The sequence below is a fragment of the Stegostoma tigrinum genome, chromosome 22 (genome assembly GCF_030684315.1).
Source record: "Stegostoma tigrinum isolate sSteTig4 chromosome 22, sSteTig4.hap1, whole genome shotgun sequence".
In the NCBI taxonomy this organism is placed as follows: domain Eukaryota; kingdom Metazoa; phylum Chordata; class Chondrichthyes; order Orectolobiformes; family Stegostomatidae; genus Stegostoma; species Stegostoma tigrinum.
Window position 1 is genome coordinate 37,173,672 of NC_081375.1, and position 16,255 is coordinate 37,189,926.

The 16,255-nt window shown below is 41.8% G+C and overlaps 1 protein-coding gene across 2 annotated transcripts in view; it reads left to right on the plus strand.

The window, feature by feature from the left end:
- LOC125463477 (Na(+)/H(+) exchange regulatory cofactor NHE-RF1-like) overlaps positions 1–16,255 on the plus strand; it is a 104,562-nt gene that overhangs the window by 74,114 nt on the left and 14,193 nt on the right. For both annotated transcript variants that reach the window (XM_048554758.2, XM_048554757.2), the window contains one exon: positions 15,608–15,651. In XM_048554758.2, coding sequence (XP_048410715.1) covers positions 15,608–15,651 — 44 coding nt within the window. The remainder of the gene's footprint in view (positions 1–15,607; positions 15,652–16,255) is intronic.

Below are 16,255 nucleotides of genomic sequence, written 5' to 3' on the forward strand. Positions count from 1 at the left end.
ACTCTTAAACTATGAACCTGCACTCCAAGGTCTCTTTGTTCAGCAACACTCCCCAAGATCTTACCATGAAGTGCATAAGTCCTGCTCTGATTTGCCTTTCCAAAATGCAGCCCCCTCACGTTCATCTAAATTAACTCTCTTACCAGCCCTTACCAGCTCCACCTGATCAAGGTCCCATTATATCTGAGGTGACCTTCTTGGATATCCACAACAACTCCAATTTTTGTGTAATCTGCAAACTCACTAATCGTTGTGTGTGTGTGTGTGTGTGTGTGTGTGTGTGAGAGAGAGATATGTGTGATGTAAAGCACCAATCATTGCGGCATACCACTGGTCACAGGCATCAAGTCTGGAAAGCAACCCTCTACCATCGACCTCTGTCTCCTGTCTTCGAGCCAATTTTGTATCCAAGTGGTTAGTTCTCCCTGCATTCTAATTGATCTCACCTTGCTAACTAGTCAAACATGCAGAACCTTGTCATGTGTCTTACTGAATTCCATTTAGATCATGTCCACCACTCTGCCTTCATCAATCCTCTGTTACTTCTCCCAAAAAAAAACCAAATCCTGTTAGTGAGACCCAGATTCCCATGCACTAAGCCATGATAGAACAGTAAAAACTGTGCAGTACAGATTCTGGCCCCTAATGTCCATGCTGACCTAAAGATATCCTGATGCCCTTTCTAATCTCCTCTTCCTGTGCTCAGCAAGTTGAAAAACCCAGCAAGTCTGTGAAGAAAAAAACAAGAATTAATGTTGCAGGTCTAGTGATACTTCCTCAGAAATGATGGTAGCTAGGAAAATGTCAGTTTAAACGTAGAACCTTCCCATTTACCCCCTCCCTCCCCAGTAAAGGGCCCAAACAGGTGAAGCAGACTTTAACTGCACTTCCCACAATCTAGTCTACTGTATTTGCTGCTCACAATGTGGTCTCCTCTACATTAGGGAAACAAAGTGTATACTGGGTGACCACTTTTGCAGAACATCGATGCTCTGCCCAGAAAAAAGACCAGGTTCCAGTTCAATGAATCATAGAATTCCTACTGTGTGGAAACAGGCCACGCGGCCCAACAAGTCCACACCACCCCTCCGAGGAACATCCCACCCAGACCCATTCCCCCACCCCTGCATTTCCCATGTCTGACCCACCTAACCTAGATATCCCTGGGCACTATGGCCAATCCACCTAGCCTGCACATCTTTGGACTGTGGGAGGAAACTGGAGCACCTGGAGAAAACCCACGCAGGCATGGGAGGAACGTGCAAACTCCACACAGTCACCCAAGGCTGGAATCGAATCCGGGTCCCTGGCACTGTGAGGCAGCAGTGCTAACCACTGAGCCACCATGCCTGCTACTTAACACACCACCCTGTTCCCTGTCCAACTGCTGTGTCTCAGGCTTGCTGCAGTGCTCCAGCAAAGCTCAGCGCAAGCTGGAAGAACAGCACCTCCTTTTCCACTTGAGTCTGGAGGGCTGCAAGGTCCCCAGTATCGAGTTCAATAATCTTAGTGCCTGAACTCTTCCCATGTTCTAACCCTGTACTCCACACACCAGGCCCTAATATCTCTCAGCCTGCCATTACACACTACCTGTTAGTCACTAACCGTCTCTGTTAACAGCCATTCACTCTCTTCGCCAGATCGTTCTCAACTCCTTTGTCTGTCCAATTATTATTTTCTCTCTTTTGGGCTCAATCCCTACATAGCATTCACTGCACTTCCTCTCCCCACCCCATCTTCTGCATGTTAAACGACATTTTTGTAGCTACTGTCATCAGTTCTGCAGAAAGATCACTGGGCCCAAAACGTTAATTCTTGATTCTTCTTCAGAGATACTGCCAGACCTGTTGAGCTTTCCCAGCAACTTCTGTTTTTATCACTAACTGGAAACCCAGCACAGTTGGGATATTTGTTTAGTTTTGTATCTTTGCCATTTTGTTTTTCTGTAAATATTTGTCCTGTGTTACAGCAGGGTGCACTAGAAAGTTCATTAATAACCCATTGTAGGTTTTCGAATAATCGTATTCAATGTTTTATAAATAAAGATTGAAGTTTTTCAAGCAATTGTGATGCTGTAGACAGCCTTTGTGAAAGGGTGTGGCAGATGTGATGCTGTGCATTGAGCTGAATTATAAGGGCCTTGCAGACTTCGGAGCGTTGGGTAGCCTTGAGAGATTCTGGCAGTTATGTCATACAAGAAGTGTAACATTCACATTTAATTTTAGAATTATTTTACTTAAAATTATTTTAAGAACAACTTAGTTCCAGAATTATGGAATGTTAAATCCAAATATGCAAGGGAGCAGCATCTATCAGCGATCATTCTCCTCTTCACCCTGTAACCCTAAGTGCTAACTACACTCTGATGCTATATATTCGCTCCACATATCTACTGTTTTAGTGTCAGATCAAGTGTGTGAAAGAGCTGAAGATATTCACTTTCTCTCATTTAGTGATTATTTTTATCCTTGATGGGGTCAGAGTTACAATGAGAGATCAATGGTTCTGCTGCAACAGCACTTTAGACGTAGTACAGTGCACACATGAGATACTCAGACTTGGGCTGCACAGGTATGGATGAGCAAGCCTGCACTGACAGGGTTAGCTTGGGCTGCAGGTTAATGAAGTGAAGTATAATTCGTATGTAACAGAGGTTCAGCATCAGTGATGTTGAGGTCAGTTTGGAAGCAGGTGATACTGTCACAACACAAAGGTAGATCGGCAGCTGAACCAAATCAGCCTTTCTACCTCTGTATTTGTAACACAGTAAAACTGAAACTCTCAAAGACCCTCCAAATGGACCCTATGGGATCCAACTTGACTTTTTTTTTGAATAACCAGTCTCAGACTCTGAAGAATCAATTCTGGATCTTGGTACATAGCTTAAATAAAAGACTTGGTAATTTACTAACAATGCAATGATTTCGGAGCAAAATTAAATAACAGAGTAATCTAATTTGATGTCTTGGCCAGATTGATTTGATTTAAGTAGTTTTCATACGTACTTTCTCTGATTGAGCTGTGAAGGTGACCCTAATTGACATCTTCAGGAAATCAGCAAAAAACTAGTTCTGAGCCAGATCCGGAACAGTCCGACAAAAGTGATGTCAGACAGGGATCGTGGCATTCTTTGGCATGAAAGGAGATAATTCAGTCCATTGAGTCTATGATGCCTCTTTTTAAGAGAAATCCATTTAGTCTCTTTCTCTAGTACTCCTATTTTCTCTTCAAAGATATTTGTCTAATTCATTTGAAAACTAATATTGAAACTGATTCCACCTTTTGGAAAGTGCATTCATGATCATCATAACTCCCTGTCAGATAAATCCTCCTGCTTCTCTCTTGCTTTTTTTTTGCTGATTATTGTACTGTGACAGGGCTGTACTACTGAGAGGGGAGAAATTTTGAAGGTTGCACAGAGGATGCGAAAGACGACTGTCTTCGGTTATGTCAGGTATTTTTGGATGGTCTTGATCCATCAGCACCAGAAACGAGGTGCCGGGATTTGAACAGGAATAGTTGGGTCTGGGAGTGGGTGGCAAAGATGCATTCAAGCAGCTCTGAGAGGACGGGTGGATAGTGGACCTTGCCCGATTTGGGTGATACAGCAGTATGGGGTGCCAGCCATTATAGAGAGATGGGCAGCCATGAGCTGTCTGGGAAACATTGAACAGTACATTGTGGATTTCCTAGACGTCAAGGTTTCTTTCTTGCTGTAACTGAGTATCCTAGCTTCAGTGTTCTCCTTTACTGAAGTCTTTGATTTGACCTTTGGTTCATGATCACCATGGTAGTACCCCTGCCGTGATGGAAGAAAATGCATAGAAAATATCAGTCACAAGACACTGAAGAGGACACAGGATGTTGGAGGAATAACTGAAAGTCGTGAATTGATATAGAGCCTTTTGCAATCTCAGCTCTTCGTGGTGTTTCACAGCCAGTAAAAGACTTCTGAAGTGTAGTCGGTGTTAATACAGTAAACACTGCAGACAATCTTCAAAAGTTAAAAAGTGATAGTGACCAGATAAAATCTCTCGATGACCTTGGTTAAGGGATGAATATTGGTCCAGGCATTAGAGGCTATTGCAGTGATTCAGCACACCATCTCCTTATTTATTGACTCCAACATTGTGCCTCTGTCGCCTTCATTTAACATAAGGAAAAGTAAAAGTAAGCTGTAATATGCTCTCTGCATTCTAATAGCCAAAACAATGCTTTCTGTGGGTGTTGTGAAACAACAGAGTTTGATTCTGAGCCACAGAGATATTGTATCAAATGACCAAAAACATAGCTAAGAAGGCAATTTTAAGGAGCCTTTCCAAAGGAGAAATTAAGGTCTAAACAAAAAGAAGGAATTTCAGAGTTGAGTCTAGACAACAAAAGACACTGCCAACAAATGTATAATAAATAAAACTAGAATAGGCAAAGTACAAGAGGCCATAATGAGAAGAACACTCTCTTATCTCAGAATCTGGAGTACTTATTGAGATTGGCTAGGGCATAGCCTTAGAGGGATTTGTAAATAAAGAGGAGAATTTTAAAATTCCAACACTACTAAAACAGGAGCTAACGTAGGTTTGCAAATGTAGGGGTGGTCAAGGAATAGGACTGACTTTGAGTTAAGCTACCGGCGGCAGAGTTTTAGATGAGTTTACAGAGGGTAAATTGTGGGAGAGTAGCCGGGAGTGTTTTAGAGAGAGCAGCAATGTGTTCAGTTCTGAGGAAGTGGCTGCGCTTTGCAGTCTGTAATCAGTGGTTTTTGCAGCTGTCACTTTGCATGTTAAGGCCTGCTGGTTTAGCTGATTTGAATGTTGGCTGCAATTTGCAGTGCTGCAGACTGATAATCAATGATTCCTGCAAAATGAAGTTAATATTCTCCTCCTTTTTCCATTAGTCTTATCTCGGCTGTCAAATGCCAGGTGATATGAGAAGTGTCAGTGAGTTATTGACAATTAACATCACATCAAAGGCTGATCTTATTCACACATTCTCAGAGCAGGAGCCTCTGAAAACCTTACCCCTGGATCCGGAAGCACTCCAGGATTGTTATTGCTGTTCCTGGTTCATGTGTTGGAATTGTATGTATCACCCATGGCTTCAAAGCAAAAGAAATCCATAACTCCCTTTCAATATTTCCTGTCTTGAACAATCCACTGGCTTTCAAGACTTAGGTTTGGCATCACTTACCATTGTTTTCTAATTTATCTCCTTCCAAAAGTTGTGATGTATGTTTTGGGCACTCATCTTTCACCTCAGTTTGTCAGATTTCTTTACTTTACAAGAAATAGGGCGTTGTTCAGAAGTAAATGCTGATCAATCCATAGAACTATTGAATTTTCAGCATCAAAATAATCTGTTCAATCCATAGTGTCTCTGACTTTTTTTTTCTGTCAAACTAATCCAACAATTCTACCCTCTCCTCACAGCCCTGTATTGCTTCCAAGCGTGTCCTAAATTAAACAAAGAACTGCAGATGCTGGAGATCGAATACAAAGGAAGAAAAGAATCTGCTGGAGAAACTCGGCAGATCTGGCAGCTTCCATGGAGATAAGAGTTAATGTTTTCAGTACAGTGACCCTTCGTCAGAGCCGTTCTAAAGAAGTGTCACAAGACTCAATACAGTAACTCTCTTAACTCTAACTCTAAAATGGTGGACTGAGAGTATCGTGGATCTTGTGGCTGCTCCTGACATTCAGGCTTATTTCTAGATTTCTTAGTTGTTACACTTCAGTAGAAGATTTTTATTCTGATTACAAGTCCATGAAAAATAAATGTTTGGAGGGGTAAGGGCCAAACACTTGTAGGTGGGACTTGTTTAGTTTGTGATGATGGTCAGCATGAACTGGTTGGACCGAAAAGTCTATTTCCATGCTGTATGACTATGAATTTCAAATGAGTTTAAGCAGGACTTTTTCAGCTAAACAGCGAAGCTGGGCAGTGAAACTATAAAGCAGCAATTTGGAACTCTGCAAGCTGGGAAAAGGAGGCTGTGGAAGGCTGGGTGATATTCCATGGGTGAATCGGGGTAACATTGAAATTTGAAGTGATTCACAATTGCAGGGGAGATAATGCTGAAAACCAAAACATTAAGAGTTTGCCAAGACTGAGGGATTATGGCAGAAAATGAAATTCAAAGTGTTTCTTAAAAGCCAATCAGGCAGCTTTCTAAAGCCAACTTTAAAGTGGGAGATAGAGGCTGTAAATGATGGGGGACCGTGATGTGTAATAATGAAGGGGAGGAGACACAGAATTTTGTGCCTACTAAACCGAAGGATGACCTGATAAAGATTAGAGAAGATGCCTCCATTTGAGGTATATCTGAGAACAAGGTGCCATAAGTACAAAACCATCACTAGTAAACTCAATAAGGAATTCAGCATAAATTTCTCCATCCAATGAGTATTGAGGAATGGACTCAACATTTGGACGTAGTGGTTGAAGCAAATAATCCATTTGCAAATAAAGCGAAGGTAGATAAAAAACATGAGAAGCAAGAAAATAGAAAATTACAATGAAAGGGTGAAATGAAGAGGTTGGAAGGAACGAGTTCTGGAGCTTAAACACGAGCACAGATTAGTTGGTTTGAATAACCTGTTTCTGTGGTCTAATATTCTGTGCCGTTCTTTGGAGTTTGCAGAATTGTTAGTTAGATTTGAGGTAAATAAATTGTAGGAGCTAATGACTGGTTTCTTAGAATCTTAAGGAAAGTGATGGAAGAATCAGCAAAGAGCAGAAATTTTTTGTAGAAATCATACAATCCCTACAGTGTGGAAGCAGACCATTCAGCCCATCAAGTTTACCTCAATTCTCTGAAGAGCATTCCACACAGACACACCCCCTACCCTATCACCATAAGCTTTCATTTCCATAGCTAATCGACCGAGCCTACACTTCTCAGGACACTACAGGCAATGCTAGCATGGCCAATTCCCTTAATGTGCACAACTTTTGACTGTGGAGGGAAACTGGAGCACCCGGAAGAAGCCCATTGCAGACACTGGGAGAATGTGTGGAATTTGCCTGAGGGTGAAATCAGACCCGGGTCTGTGGCGGCGGCCAGGCAGCAGTGCTAACCACTCAGCCACCATGCTGCCCAATTTGTGCCAGAAGACAGAAGGGAAGATAGATTTGGCATTCCTGATGGCCTGGTTAGTTCTGTTCAAGCTGTTGGTGAATTAAGTACTGGAGAGGATGAGTGCACCTTGGAGAACACAAGCCAGTCAGCCAGGGGGCAGATTTAAGACCCTTGCAAAGAGAATTGAAACAATATTTTTAGACTTGGAAGGATGTTTGAACAGGAGATTGTCAATCTGTTTGTCTGTCAGTCTGTCCAGAATTATTGGTGAAACAAAATCAATAATTCTTAAAACGGGACTTTGGAATATTGTTTGAAAGGGGGGATTTATTAAAGACTGGGGAGCAAACAGTGTTAATCTTTTCATAGATACAGCAAGTAGAGAAGGAGTCCATTCAGCTTGTTGTGTCTGCCCTGGCTGTTGTACCTTTGCGAGGGAATCCATTTTGCCCATTGCTGTCTATCTAGCGAGATTTAACTGCAGCTGTAGCCTCCTGTTGCCTTGCAAGCAGCAGCCTTTACAAGTGGTGTCTATGTTTGTCAACCTGGAACAGATTTATCCATGTTGTAATATAAGCAGAATAACTGTGGATGCTGGAAAATTGAAACAAAAATAAAAAAGTGTTGGAGAAACTTAGGTCTGGTAGCATCTGTGGAGAGAAAATCCTGAGTTAATGTTTCAAATCTGAACCATACCCCTTTTTCCAATACAGATCTCCCATTCAAATATTTTAAAGTACTTGTAAGTACTTTGGCAGACGCTGAGAGAAGGTACATAGGAGGGCGAGTCCACTGCCAAGTGGGAGGATAACTCTGAGGCTATCACCTCTATGTACAGTTTCTCTGTATATCTGCTGTTAATGTTTCAGGAAGGTCAAATGAGGGCAGTAGATTGTGTATGTGCATGCATGTGTATTTAGCCAAAGTTACAGTAGGTTTTAGTTCCTCTAGTTTTTCCTGGTCAACTATTGAGTTAAATCAGTCAGAACTCTCTATGAAGTCTTTGCCTGTAATGAGTAAGGCGCATTTACAAGGATGGAGAGAAACGTTCAGATGCTGCATCATTGCCACTTTTCAACTTCCCAGGACAGTTTTTGTGTGTGTGCGCGCGCACGGTCAGTCCCTTCCACAGACTATTTGCTCCCTTGTGCCATGTGAGGTGATGGCCATGAGTGGGAGTGTGGGCACCAAATCCAGAACTTTATCAGGATTTCAGTACCAATCCTGTAGTTTACACTCCTCTTCAGTGTTTGAGGAATGTAAATGTCTGTCCCTCCAGCTTCCTGTTCGTCTCTCTTCCCAACATTCTTGATTGCAGATGGCAGATTCGTACAGAGCTCAGCTTTCATGGACACATTGATACTATGAGAGGTGTGTTTAGAAATACTGCAGCACTTCTGACCCCTCATTATCTACAGAGAACATGTTCCTTTTAAACTCATAAAGGAACAGCGATAACCAGTGAACCTTGGACACTGCAGTGTTATCACATGTACCATTAAGCAGGTGAATCTTACTCAGCACATCTTGTGACCATGAGCAGCGAGACTGATTCATTATCTCTCAGAATTCTGCATGAATGACGCAATCATAACACATCTGATAACATATGCAGCCTTCTATTTAGCACTGGTCTCGTCCACCCTTGTACCTTCTCTCAGCATCTGCCAAAGTACTTACAGGTACTTTAAACTATCGGAATGTGGCATCTGTATTGGAAAAAGGGGAGTATGGTCCCAACACTGATGCACTATACTGCTGCCTGCATGAATTCTGGGCCAGGACTAGACTGCTTCAGTTGGGTAGGTTCCTGGTCTTGGAAGTTCACACAGAGAAAGCTTCCAAAGGTAATATTTCCCGCTAACACTGTCTGGTCTGAGAACGTGGGACAATGTTAACAATACACTGTGACTTGTACTTGGTTACTAACATGCAACAAACTACATTGTTTTAATACCAGAGAGTCTTCTCAGTTACCCTGTGATTTTCCTCTACCGCATTGTACCAGCAGGCCCTGTCGATCTACCAGGAAAGAGAATGAGGGCAGTTGGTGTGCTGTGTCCCACAGCATGCATACATTTTTGAGAGACTCATGATATCTCACCATGGCATGCCATGTGACCTGAGGGTGTAAAGGACTTGAACTCCATCTGGAGCCATTTGCTGATGAAAGTGTGCTTCTTTTTCTATCAGAATAGCTCAATATAAGCCCAGAAACTAAGGTGGCTGAGATTGTGAAGTATATTATAAACCAGGAGCTATACTAAAGCATCTGTTGAAACATTCAATGCAACATTACTAGTTCTTGTATTGTGGGAGCCAAAGTAAGCATACCACGTCAGGTGTAAATACTCTGCTGGAGGTAAAGCCCACATCACAGTGACAGTTAAGTAGCAAACCAACCGCACGATGAGCAATGAGGCAGTGGCTTCAGTGTTGGATACTTGTTGGGTCCAATCTGTCCCTCCTTGCTGTGGTAGCGATGCAGTAGCATCAGTGTTGGCTTCGGCATTGGCAGCATGGTGGGTCCAATCCGGAAATCCTTTCTTTGGCAGTGTCCCATAGCTAGTCCATAAACCCTTAAGCTGTAGATGAAATAAAAGATGAACTTTGTTTTAAACTTTATCTCAATTTCTTTCTTTTAATTTCAGTAATTAAAGTGTCATCGAATTGTGGTGACTTACGGACATCTCACTGTCACTTGTATTTATGAAAATACAATAAATTGCTATACTCTACCCTACTACCCTCCCATTGAGTGACAGTACAGCTTCTGTTTTGCTGCTTAATGGCGTAATCCTTAAGACTTGCCCAGAAATATTTTTAACAATCTTGCTTTTAGAAACAGGCATTAGGAAGAACTGAACATTCAAGAACTCTACAGAAGGAATCCTCATGGCAAGATGCAACAAGGCAGAATCTACAGTTGGTAATAAGAGCATTACATACCAGGGTAGGGGCCCACAGTGGCAAAAAGAAGTAGGAACTCCCTGGAGCTAGAATATCAGGCTCTCCAAGGCAGGCACGGATTGTATCTATATCTGGTAGTGCTGTTCTGTGGGTGTGGCCCTGAATCAGGGATTTAGAGCGAGATGTCATCAGAGACTTCATGCGTTAAAATCCCTGATGGGCAAAGGGTATTTTCGTTACTGGCAGGGAAGGCTAGATATAAAGAAAAACACTTGCAGCTTAGGCCAAGTGTTGGAAACATTGCATGCAGGAACCATAAGCACAGTTAGAATAGGAAGCAGCAAGTGCCACAGAATAATTGAATTAACAAAGGGGCATTCATAGTCCCTGCAGACAAGATCTAATGAGAAGAAGGAAGTTAGTAGACTTTCATAAGGCTGTGTAAAAGGCAGGAGATGAATTGTTAAAACTGAAGTAGAGGTGGGAAACATTTATTGAAACCGCACATAGCAGGAATCATTCAGGACAAAAACATGGAATAAATGAGGAATAGTATTGGAGTCACAAACAGTAGGAATTAGCCGGGAGGATAAAAGTGACTTTAGCTGGCATCATTATTAAAGCAACAGGTGACCTTTAAGGAAATAGAAATAATTTATTCAGCGAATAATGGCATTCGTTTAGTGAAGCTACAGATAGCATCCGTTTTAGCAATGAGAAGGCAGGAATCCTCCATTTGGAATAGAGAGGTGCAGAAAATCCTTGCATTAGTAGTGCAAAGCAGCATTGCTATTATTAATAAAATATGCATCCTATAAGCAAGGAAAATAAAGAATTTCACCAAGAGGACACATTTCTGCCCTGGGAAATAGTCTCTGGCTATCAACTCTATCTATGCCTCTCATTATCTTGTATACCTCAATTAGATCCCCTCTCCTCCTCTTCTCCAATGAAAAGAGACCGAGCTCAGTCAACCTCTCTTCATAAGATAAGCCCTCCAGTCCAGGCAGCATCCTGGTAAACCTCCTCTGAACCCTCTCCAAAGCATCCACATCTTTCCTATAATAGGGCGCCCAGAACTGGACGCAGTATTCCAAGTGCGGTCTAACCAAAGTTTTATAGAGCTGCAACAAGATCTCACGACTCTTAAACTCAATCCCCCTGTTAATGAAAGCCAAAACACCATATGCTTTCTTAACAACCCTGTCCACTTGGGTGGCCATTTTAAGGGTTTGGGAAGCGAGAAATGCAATTGCTTCGCCACTTGCGAAGATCTTTGCATCCTCGCTCTCCACTGGAGTCGTACCTGAGGACTGGAGAGAGGCAAATGTAATTCCTCTCTTCAAGAAAGGAAATAGGGAAATCCCCGGCAATTATAGACCAGTAAGTCTCACGTCTGTCGTCTGCAAGGTGTTAGAAAGGATTCTGAGGGATAAGATTTATGACCATCTGGAAGAGCATGGCTTGATCAAATACAGTCAACACGGCTTTGTGAGGGGTAGGTCATGCCTTACAAACCTTATCGAGTTTTTTGAGGATGTGACTAGAAAAGTTGATGAGGGTCGAGCTGTGCCCTCTGTTCCTCCACGCTGCCAAGAATCCTATCCTTAATCCTGTACTCAGCTTTCAAATTCGACCTTCCAAAATGCATCACCTCGCATTTATCCAGGTTGAACTCCATCTGCCACCTCTCAGCCCATCTCTGCATCCTGTCAATGTCCCGCTGCAGCCTACAACAGCCCTCTACACTGTCAACGACACCTCCGACCTTTGTGTCGTCTGCAAACTTGCTGACCCATCCTTCAATCCCCTCATCCAAGTCATTAATAAAAATTACAAACAGTAGAGGCCCAAGGACAGAGCCCTGTGGAACCCCACTCACCACTGACTTCCAGGCAGAATATTTTCCTTCTACTACCACTCGCTGTCTTCTGTTGGCCAGCCAATTCTGTATCCAAGCAGCTAAGTTCCCCTGTATCCCATTCCTCCTGACCTTCTGAATGAGCCTACCATGGGGAACCGAGGGGTCATAGTTTTAAGCTGGTTGGTGGAAAGTATAGAGGGGATGTCAGAGGCAGGTTCTTTACGCAGAGAGTTGTGAGAGCATGGAATGCGTTGCCAGCAGCAGTTGTGGAAGCAAGGTCATTGGGGTCATTTAAGAGACTGCTGGACATGTATATGGTCACAGAAATTTGAGGGTGCATACATGAGGATCAATGGTCGGCACAACATTGTGGGCTGAAGGGCCTGTTCTGTGCTGTACTGTTCTATGTTCTAGGACATGACATCAGGAATAATATCTCCAACAAGATTTAGTTTCACATAAAACACAGAACTGGATGTCTTGGAGAAAACAATTAAGATACAGGATAGCTTCCAAATTAGATGCTAAACCTGAAAGTAAACACCTTAATACACATCATATATACTGTTGGAAGTATACACTTATCTCTCATGAGACAATTTAAAAAATAATCTTAATGGTGTCAACAGATTAGTGAAGAAACCAAATCCAGAATTGAAGCAATAGAGGGATCCTTTGCAAAGAAAATCCATGAGATTAAAGCTGCTCCGTATGTTGCAATGTTCGGTTGCCTGTATCCTCAGGAAAGACATTCTTGACAAAAGAAATCTAATCAATGAAATGCCTTACAGTCTAAAGGGACTTTCAGCCCTCACACTGTCTGGACTAGAGTCTTAAGTTAATAGTCTGCAACTCAGAGATCCCCTACGAAACTTCCAAGTGCGAAAAGAACATGTTCTGAGAGAATAATAAAACCACCAGGCTGTCTGAATGTGGAAAGTAGAAAATGGGACCAGTGGCAAATGTAATTGATATGCAGAAATGTATAATATTTGTAGTGGAGGAACAGCTTGGGAGTGATATTGTCAAAAAATGAGTACCGAAAAGAGTTAATAATGAAGACAGCCTTTTTTACCATCGTTAGAATGATATTGTACAGACATCTTGGGGGAAAAAAACTTAGGGTCTTAAAGGAATAAGACCTATGTTAAACTTGTAGTCTCTGCAATAGTATCTGTCATATTAGGGTAACTTTTAAATGACATGGAACTTGCTGCTGCTGTCCTGGTCACTTGTATCTCTCCAAAACACATCATTGTGCAAAACAAAACAGTAAGTTTTATTATGTGCTTGCCTATTATGTGTCTGTGACTGCCAATAACTTGTTGTCCTGATCTCTGAATGAGAGAGAGCTTCAGTGAGTGCTACCCCGATTCTTGTTTGGATCACTGATCTGTCATGAAGCCAATGTTATTTAATACCTGACGACTTTTTGAAGTAATCAATGTGAAGAAATACACCCCACCAAGGAATGGTTTAGATACAGCTTCTACATTCACTTCCTATTGGCTGCATTAGCTCTAAAATTCAGTACATTGCTCTCGTTTTGAGACTGTCATTGGAATTTTCAATTAGCGCTGGATGACCTTAGAACTTAGAACATTTGACCCATAGAATTTATACCGTCTCTTTGCCAGTGAAATCTAAAACAAATCTCAATACTGTATTACACTCTTTCCCCATAATCCTGTATCAATCCCAAACTGAACTCATTGTCCCTTTCTCTGTTTCCATTGCCCAGTATCAACCCAAACTAACCTTATGACCAGCTCTCATCCTATAACTCTGAACTGATCCAACCTGCTCCACACTCTCCACCACCCCATTATCCATCTGTGCCTTGAGTACTTTATATTTTGCTTTAGAATGATATGATTCAGTTAGAGACCAAGCCATTCTCGATGTGCCAACAACTTTCTTAATGGGAAGTGATTCCTTTGAAACTCCTTCCCTCTGGTCGATGATTCCTCATTACTAATACCCTAAACAGAGGTAATAATCTTTTGGTACTTCAAGTCTTATGAATGTAAATATCTATAGTAAGTCTCTGCTGCTATGGTAACAGTCCCAGTGTTTTTAAATGTCTCTCTTTGACAATAATTTCCAAACCCCAGCGTCATGCTAGTGAATCAACACTGCTTAGGCAGTCTGGCTTTAATGTCCTTCTGGTGAGTCTTCACTGCCAAACCAAACCGTTGCTTAGATCTCCATGTCTAAGTGAAAGTGATACATTCATTTGGTGAAAGTCCAGATAATATTAGCTTTGATGAAATTATAGTAAATGATTGATTGAATTGTTGGTTACAGTATTTTCTATCTGAACTTTACCATTTCCTCTCAAACTACCTACCGGCAACTGCAAATGACCGAATAGCGTTTTGAGGAAGGAGGTGTCTGTGGTAAATTATATAGTAAGAGGTTGGGGATAGTGAGGTAGAATGAGTGCAGTGCAACTAAAGCTCTGCTAATCGTAGAGTCAACAGAGACAGGATGTGTATTTCTGTAGAACCTTTTTCAAAATCAGGATATTGAAGTGTAGTCACTGTTGTAATGTAAGAAACAAGATGGCTAATTTGCACACAGCAATATCTCTCTGAGAAACAGTGTTGTTCCAGCTGTCAAATCTGTTTTAGTGATTTTGGTTGACCAGAATGCACCTTTTCTTTGAAAAGTTTGGAGAGATCTTTGGCATCTACCTGAGCGAGCAGAAGGGACTACTGTTTATCAGTGCTTCTGAAAAATGGCACATCTAATAGTGCTGCACTTCCTCAATACTGCCTCCACCAACAGAAGAAAAGTTATAATTTGACAATATGTTGAGCATCCAATTCCTTTGAGCCAACATCTCATTTCAGTGCTGTTAAGGTATTTTACAGTAGGGTTGGATTGTAATGACCCAACAAACATTCCCAGGACAGATACATGGGGTTCAATGCAATATAAAACTTGTTAAACTAGCAGTTTGATGTGCTTGTCCCACTGTACCTGTTCAAAATGCAGCAGATAGTTTGTCTGTGATTCTGAGGGTTACAAAGTCGGTATGTAGGTGCACTTTCCCAGAAGCTTTCAATGCTGTGTCTGTCTCTGCAGTAAGCTCTAATAACTTGGCAGGAATGTGGATTTGGGGCTTGCAATTTTCCAGTAATATGCTGCTAGTCCTGAAGTAATTAAATTCTTACTTTAGAAAGGTCTCCCATCCCAAACATTGGGTGGTCTTATTGAGCACTAAATCCTTTTCAGCGGTTGCTATGTTACGGTCAGTGTTGTTCAATACGTTGTGATAATGGGATTTCTCTGAGGCAAGGTTTTAATTGTACTCTAACTGAGGCTACAGCTCTCATACCACTTGCATACCACAAGGCAAATGAGCATACAAGAGCAAAAATATATCGGGCTCACTTCATTGACTGTTGCGGTTGTGAATTGTAGTGATGTCTGGTCAGGAGAGTGTTTTGAAGGCAGTCAGTAAGTTTGAGAACTGTAGGCAGTGTGCTTGGTATGGAGGTTCAGTCATGATGTCTTTACGATGAGTTGATGTTTGAGGTCTCTGTTTCTCAGGGTGGTATGTTTACAGGGTTGCTGTGTTCAATATCTGTTTCATGGTGGGGTGTGTTTGGGGGTCTGCCTTTCACTGGTTGGTGTGTTTGGGGGTCTGCGTTTCTCAGGATGGTGGTTTACTCATTTGCAGTGCTTGAGACTCATGGCTCAGACTGGAAACACGGTGCGAATACTAATGAGTGGTTCTTTTTGTTTTGCAGGACCTCTTCCACAACTGATCGTGAATGGGGATATCGAACAGAAGGTAGAAAGCTCCGTTTTACTTTGTGCAGTCTCACTGATCTGAAACACATTGTTTATAGAATTTAGTGTGCAAGTGTAAAATATCTTCAAAACAAAACTGCTTGCCAGCTCCCAACTCAGTGAAATTATTCCTTAGCTGGTCATTTCTTCCCTTGTCAATGTGCTTTTTACACATACAATGAAGATGTACTTCTTTAAAAATAATCATGGCAATCCCATTTGGCATAATTCTTGAATTCCATCAACATTCGGGAAAACAACAATAGTGGCTAGTTTCTTCACTTGACCTATTATCTGTAACAGTGCAGCCAAACAAATAGCTTTCTCTCAACTTCTAAATTTTAGTAATTAATGAAAAAGAAATTAAAATTCAAACTGATTTTCCTCCTGGGTTTGCAGTGTTCAGAGAACAGTTCCAAGAGACACCAGGATAATCTTGCAGGGTTGGCAAACTCCTATATTTTATCCAGGATTCCCCCGTTCCATTCCACAGGGAAACGCAGGCACAAGCAAACCTGCGACCGTTTTCATGTTCTGACCCCCAGTGAATCTGCTTGGAGCCTGACCAGTTTTGCTTTGTGCTGTTGATGATCAGTCCTGGTCTC